This window comes from Stegastes partitus, unplaced genomic scaffold (assembly GCF_000690725.1).
Source record: "Stegastes partitus isolate 25-593 unplaced genomic scaffold, Stegastes_partitus-1.0.2 Scaffold1224, whole genome shotgun sequence".
Classification (NCBI taxonomy): Eukaryota; Metazoa; Chordata; class Actinopteri; family Pomacentridae; genus Stegastes; species Stegastes partitus.
Window position 1 is genome coordinate 34,344 of NW_007578955.1, and position 7,791 is coordinate 42,134.

Below are 7,791 nucleotides of genomic sequence, written 5' to 3' on the forward strand. Positions count from 1 at the left end.
GTCCCCTGCCTTCACCCTGAGTCAGCTGGGATAGACTCCAGCCCCCCGCGACCCTGGTGAGGATTAAGAGGTGTATAGATGATGGATGGATGGATGGATGTTAAACCGGTCAACATAGAAAATAAAATTCCACATGGGAGGTCCTTCACTCATTTACACCGTGATAGAAGCCAGACTTTGACTCAAGCCAGAATATCTCTTAAAAGATACAGCAGCTGAGTCCAGATTTTTACATTAACAAATTCTAAAAACCGAAGCATTATGTTGGACATTATCATTTCTGAATTTGACAACTCGTAGCCATAATGTCAGGAAACTATTCTGATGCTAATGCACGTCAACATTTCTTTTATTATTTATTTGTTTACATCAATTAAAGGTCATCAGCGGAACATATCTTAATAATGAAAAGGCAACTGAATTTCAAATGTATCAGATCAGTCTTCAATGTACTAAAGTCTGGTGCTCAGTTTTCATTGGCTGACTAAAGAGTCAGCATGCTTTACTGATGAGACCAGACGATAAAAATGTGCACCACCCTCAAGTCCCTCGAGATTTATTTTAAAAACATCTATCAAATAATATATCAGCAGTAGTATACGCACAAAGCAAACACCTGAACTACCTGCATCACAATACACTGCTGCAAGAGGGAATAGTACATATGTGTAGCTGCTTGTCTCTAAACTGAGTTAACTTCAAGAGTTTAATAAAAAAAAGTCACATCAGTAGAACATGTGGATTCCCTCAGTTAAACATTCTTTTGCTCTGTTGGTGAGGTAAAGCAGTTGACAGAGATTCAGTGTTTTTGCTGCATTTAATTTATAGTGGAAAAGCACAAGGCATACACTGACATTCCTTGCTCTCCTGGATGTTTCACTGTGACCAATGACATTTCTTCATTATGAATTTTGCCCTGATTGTAAAGTATCAGCAGTGACACTGAGAGGAAGTAATAAGGCAAGACATGACAAGTGGTTTTAAAAATCTCTCTTAGACTGAAACACTAGTGTGTTGTTTTGTGTGTTCTCTGCATATTTAGACAGGAGTTCAAAACACATATTTCCATATGGATAACAGATGTCCAACTTACAAGTTACTGGACGTGCAGGTATTGTAATGGCATCACTCCACTCTGTTGAGGAATACAGGTCGCTTTTTGATTTACCTCTGCACCAGAACTTCCTGCCTCTGGACTGAGAAGCACTGATAACCCAGCGTTCAGGGCGTTCTGGGGTTTTGTCTGAACTGGTAGTTCCCCATTCATACTCCCACTGAAGGTTTCCACCATCTTGGATCTCACATCTCAGAGTTATCTTCTCCCCTCTGAATATCTGAGGCCAGTTGGGCTGCCATGTGACGACAGCTTTGAAAACTGTTCAACAAATATTCACACAGTGGATGAAAAGAAAATACTGTTACTGCTAACATCACTCATGAATGCATGTTGTCTGATTTCAAAACAGAACATTACACTCACCTTTCTTGATTGTGATGGTGTTACTGTCCTTTGTATAGAAAACTGGGTCTCCTCTTCCTCCTCTGCAGTGATAGATTCCTCCTTCTGAAATACTGATAGTGCGGTATCGTTCCCTATTTTCAATTGTCTCAGGTGTAGAGGATGGTGAGGTACGTCTGAACCAGTCGTACTTCCACCTTGAGCCTTCGACCACAGAGCAGGTCAGTGTCATGCTGCCCCCTGCTGGTATGATGTTACTGTCTGCTGTCAGATAGGCCCCGGGTTCAGATGCTGTTCAGTTGACAGTGAAAAACACAAACAAATGATTAAGACAGAATGAATGTTTTACTTCCTTACTCAGTTGTACAAAAGACTTCTAACCCTGACCAGACTTGTAACACTGACAGTTAGAACAGATGTATTCTNCACTGTCATCAGTGTAATACACTGGGTCTCCTCTTCCAGCTCTACATGCATATCCTGCTGTCTGTGTCTGTCCATCAACAATGTAGGAATCTTCTTCAGTCCCGTTGCTGCTACCAGGCAGCAGCTCAGCACTGTAGGAGTTGTCTGATAGATCAGGAACAGCCTTATACCAGTAGAACCTCCATCCTGCAGACGAATGTTCAACCTGACAGCTCAGAGTTACTGAGGCTCCAGGACTCAGCCATGATGGAGACACAGTGAGGACAGCTTTGGGTTTATCTGGTGGAATGAAGGATTACAGAATAAAACATGTATCATGTGCAGTCTGAACTTCAAGTACAATTTCTCCAAAAATGTTGCCTTCATAAACAATATATAGTATATTACAAACTTTAAGTCCATCTAAATGTTTAGCATCTCAAATCTCAATATGTCTAAATACTAAGAACTTTTAAGTTCAAAACAAAAACAAAAAATTAAGAACTGGCCCCATGATTAAGGCCCCATTAAATGAATTGATGGAATACTGGAAATAACAAAGATCATGAACCTTTAATGGTGGAACTATAGCTGTACCATGGCCACAAAAAACTCATCACTGCGATCATCAAATGAGTTCGTTTGAAAAAGTGACTACACTTATTTACTTTGTGAGACTCTAAAAATTTTACTCAAACGAAATGAATGAAATGCTGTGAATGAAGAAGACTTACATGTTACAGGTATTGTAATGGCATCACTCCACTCTGTTGAGGAAAACGAGTCACTTTTCGGTTTACCTCTGCACCAGTAATCTCCATCACTGGACTGAGAAGCACTGATAACCCAGCGTTCAGTGTGTTCTAGGGGTTTTTCTGAACTGGTAGTTCTCCATTCATACTCCCACTGAATGCTTCCACCATCTTGGATCTCACATCTCAGAGTTATCTTCTCCCCTCTGAATATCTGACGCCAGTTGGGATGCCGTGTGACGACAGCCTTGTTGAAAACTGTTGTTACACATATACACAAAGTGAAAAAAAAAGAAAGAATATGAAATAAGCAAAAGCTCTGTGATTATCAGATGTCATTGTAATGTTAGTCATGAATGCATGTTGTCTGATTTCAAAACAAAACACTACACTCACCTTTTTTCTCAATTGGGATGGCTTCACTATACTCTGTATAGAAAACTGGGTCTCCTCTTCCTCCTCTGCAGTGATAGATTCCTCCTTCTGAAATACTGATGTTCTGGGATAGAGCATCATATTTTATTGTCTCAGGTGTAGAGGACCATGAAGTACGTCTGAACCAGAAGAACTTCCACGCTGATTCATAGTCCACAGAGCAGGTCAGTGTCACGCTGCCCCCTGCTGGTATGATTCTCCTGTCTGCTCTCAGTGAGGCCCGGGGTTCAGATGCTGTACAGTTGACAGAATGAATGTTTTACTTCCTCTGTTTACAAAAGACTTCTAACCCTGACCAGATTTGTAACACGGACAGTTATTACAGATGTATTCTGATTACACCCAACTTATATCCAGCCCTTTCATGCACACTGACTTGACTTTCACAAATTAATTTGTCTACTTATATAAAAGTAGCATGTGACACATTGTTTTTAATGAAACATGTGCAGCACAATAGTCACTATTTTTTCCCCTCATACTTTTATAACTGGGTATTCTTTTTAATCATCCATAAATAACATTACAAATGATACACTAAACTGGGGCTGCAAGGTGGACAGTGGTTAGCATTGTTGCCTCACAGCTACAAGGTCGCCGGTTTGCGTCCCGGTGAGGACACCCGCTATCTTTTTGCGTGGAGTTTGCATGTGCTCCTTGTGCAGCGTGGGTTCTCTCTGGGTTCTCCAGCTTCCTCCCGCACAGTCCAAAAACATGTTGAGGTTAATTGGTGATTCTAAATTGTCCGTAGGTGTGAATGTGAGTGTGCTTGGTTGTCTGTCTCTAAGTGTGGCCCTNGTTCCCAACAGAAATTGAAAGTTTAAAAAAAAAAAAAAAACAAACAAAGAATTAATCCTCATGAATGCATGTTATCTGTTTTCTAAACAACACACTACACTCACCTCTTTTCTCAATTATGACGGCTTCACTGTCCTTTGTATAGAAAACTGGGTCTCCTCTTTCTCCTCTGCAGTGATAGATACCTCCTTCTGAAATACTGATGGTGTGGGATAGAGTTTCATCTTCTATTGTCTCAGGTGTAGAGGATGGTGAGGTACGTCTGAACCAGTAGTACTTCCATCCTGAGCCTTCGTCCACAGAGCAGGTCAGTGTCACGCTGCCCCCTGCTGGTATGTTACTGTCTACTGTCAGTGAGGCCCAGGGTTTATATGCTGTTCAGTTGACAGTGAAAAACACAAACAAATGATTAAGACAGAATAAATGTTCTACTTCCTCAGTTGTACAAACGACTTCTAACCCTGACCAGACTTGTAACACTGACAGTTAGAACAGATGTATTCTGATTACACCCAACACATATTAAGGTCCTTTGTCCACATTGTCTTAACTTTCAGAAATTCATTTGTCAAACACCATAAAAAATAAAAAAATAAAACTACAACTGCAGCACACTGTAGAACAGGGAGATGTTCAGCACCACAGCCACCATTTAGTTCCTCATAGCGTTACTGCTGACACACTGTGATCATTGTGTTTATCAATCACATGGCTCCCACATTCAAATTCACAATTAGTCATTTTAATCATCTTAAATCTCATTACAAATGATGTGTAAAACTGCTCCACACAGAAAATAGACTTCCACATGGGAGGTCCTTCACTCATCTACACCTTGATACAAACCAGACCTGGACTCAAGCCAGACTGTCTCTGAAAACAAATGGCAGCTAAGTCCACATTCTGATGGTATCCAATACTGGAAATTAACATTTCTGAATTTGACAACTTGTAGACATATGTGAAAAGCTATTCTGACACTAATGCATGCCACCATTTAAAAGCATATAGATTTTAATTTATTTAAATCTAATCATTTACATCAATTGAAGACCATCAGTGGAATACATTTCAGCAATATGAGGAAAAATATTTAATGATTGATTGCAGAAATGTTGCATGTATTTCACAGCATTGGCAATGATACAGACCAGAAATCAGTAGAGGAGACACTGCAAGTAGCTTTAAACATCTCTTCCTTTGCTTCAAGACAAGTGTTTCCCTTTCTGTGTGTTCTCTGCATATGTAGATGAAATATTGCAAAACAGCAAATTTTTATATGGATGAAAGATAAGGAACTTACACGACACAAGTCTGAAGGCATCACTCCACTCTGTTGAGGAAAACGAGTCACTTTTCAGTTTACCTCTGCACCTGTAATCTCCATCACTGGACTCAGAAGTACTGATAACCCAGCGTTCAGTGTTTTCTGGGGTTTTTTCTGAACTGGTAGTTCTCCATTCATACTCCCACTGAATGTTTCCACCATCCTGGATCTCACATCTCAGAGTTATCGTCTCCCCTCTGAATATCTGAGGCCAGTTGGGATGCCGTGTGACGACAGATTTATTGAAAACTGTCCAACAAATATTCACACAGTGGATGAAAAGAAAATACTGTTACTGCTAACATCACTCATAAATGCATGTTGTCTGATTAAAAGACAGAACACTACACTCACCTTTCTTGATTGTGATGGTGTTACTGTTCTCTGTATAGAAAACTGGGTCTCCTCTTCCTCCTCTGCAGTGATAGATTCCTCCTTCTGAAATACTGATAGTGCGGTATCGTTTATCATATTTTATTCTCTCAGGTGTAGAGGACCATGAGGTACGTCTGAACCAGTAGTACTTCCATCCTGAGTCTTCGTCCACAGAGCAGGTCAGCATCACGCTGCCCCCTGCTGGTATGATGTTACTGTCTGCTCTCAGTGAGACCCGGGGTTTATATGCTGTTCAGTTGACAGCAGAAAACACAAATAAATGATTAGGACAGAATGAATGTTTTACTTTCTAACTCAGTTGTACAAAATACTTCTAACCCTGACCAGACTTGTACTCTGATGACAATAAACTTACATCGAGCCCTTTTCTCTAAACTGATGTCCTATTTCACAAAATCATTTCGCTACCGTCGTTAAAAAAAATAAAAAAACACCAGAGCAGCAGGTGACTCACTGAAAAAAGGGAGATGTGAAGCATTACAACCCCAGATTCTTCCATACACAGCTTGGCACAACCAAACTGAACAACTTTTCAGAATTCAGCATGTTAAAGTTCAAACCATCAGCATCAAAACCTGGAAGGAAGAAATATGATGCAATATTTATTTGTTGTTGTCCTGTTTCTGTGATTAAATAGGGAAGGAAGGAAATAGGAAATAGGGACTGGGGATTTGCAACAAATTTCACGATTGTTCCAAATTGGTCACCCATCTACTGCATATTTGTACTGTTTGAAAGCTATCAACTCCCACACTAAATAAGATAAGCCACCGTCACAGCGAGCACACACCCCAATACCCAAGCAAACTGCAAGCACAGCTGCTCTGACTGACTTTCCCTGTAATTAACCAGTTGATTGTAGTCTCCATAGCAGACATGTCTCTGTCCTCTGTTGGATCACTAATTGGATCCGTGAAGATATTTGAGTGAAAGAAAATAAATGAGAGCATGAAAAGAAAACCCACCTGTATAAAGCCAACAAACTTTTGGAAAAACACAATTTGCTTCAAGGGTGAACAACATCTGCTGTTGTGGGCCCACTGAAAGGACTTCAGGTCAAATGGGACCATTTTATAATATGTACTGATACATGAACAACAGGATGTAACAGGATTCGGGCTGCACAATACCTCGTCTCAGCATCGACATTCAGACGTGTGCATCGAAAGGAAGCACTAAATTATTTTGGATGCTTTTGCCATTGTTGCTTTTGAGCAGTTTACACTCAAAACTTTTCACAGTAAAAAGACATTNTGGTAGTTCCCCATTCATACTCCCACTGAATGTTTCCACCATCTTGGATCTCACATCTCAGAGTTATCGTCTCCCCTCTGAATATCTGAGGCCAGCTGGGATGCCGTGTGACGACAGCTTCCAAAACTGTTCAACAAATGTCCACAAAGCGAATAAAAACAACAATAAAAAAAATAGCAAAAACTCTGCAGTTATCAGTTATAACTGTCATGTTAGTCATGAACGATGTCTGATTTCAAAACAGAACACTACACTCACCTCTTTCGTCAATTGTAATGGCTTCACTGTCCTCTGTATAGAAAACTGGGTCTCCTCTTTCTCCTCTGCAGTGATAGATTCCTCCTTCTGAAATACTGATAGTGCGGTATCGTGCACCATATCTTATTGTCTCAAGTGTAGAGGATGATGAGGTACGTCTGAACCAGTAGTACTTCCACCCTGCGTCTTCATTCACAGAGCAGGTCAGTGTCACACTGCCCCCTGCTGGTATGATGTTACTGTCTGCTGTCAGTGAGGCCCGGGGTTCAGATGCTGTTCAGTTGACAGTGAAAAACACCAACAAATGATTAAGACAGAAAGAATGTTCTACTTCCTCAGTTGTACAAAAGACTTCTAACCCTGACCAGACTTGTAACACTGACAGTTAGAACAGATGTATTCTGATTACACCCAACACATATTTAGGTCCTTTGTCCACATTGTCTTAACTTTCAGAAATTCATTTGTCTACCACCATAAAAACAATAAAAATACAACTGCAGCACACTGCAGAACAGGGAGATGTTCAGCACCACAGCCATCATTTAGCTCCTCATAGCGTTACTGCTGACACACTGTGATCATTGTGTTTATCAATCACATGGCTCCCACATTCAAATTCACAGTTAGTCATTTTAATCATCTTAAATCTCATTACAAATGATGTGTAAAACTGCTCCACACAGAAAATAGACTTCCACATGGGA

General features: G+C 40.4%; 1 protein-coding gene across 1 annotated transcript in view; it reads right to left on the reverse strand.

Moving 5' to 3' along the window:
- Positions 1–5,738, reverse strand: part of LOC103368945 (obscurin-like) — a 31,908-nt gene extending 26,170 nt beyond the window's left edge. The window contains exons 1-7 of the mRNA XM_008297496.1: positions 5,531–5,738; positions 5,153–5,425; positions 3,013–3,285; positions 2,599–2,874; positions 1,931–2,164; positions 1,481–1,750; positions 1,215–1,375 (exon numbers count right to left, since the gene is read on the reverse strand). Coding sequence (XP_008295718.1) covers positions 1,215–1,375; positions 1,481–1,750; positions 1,931–2,164; positions 2,599–2,874; positions 3,013–3,285; positions 5,153–5,425; positions 5,531–5,738 — 1,695 coding nt within the window. The remainder of the gene's footprint in view (positions 1–1,214; positions 1,376–1,480; positions 1,751–1,930; positions 2,165–2,598; positions 2,875–3,012; positions 3,286–5,152; positions 5,426–5,530) is intronic.
- Between the last annotated feature and the right edge of the window lie 2,053 nt (positions 5,739–7,791).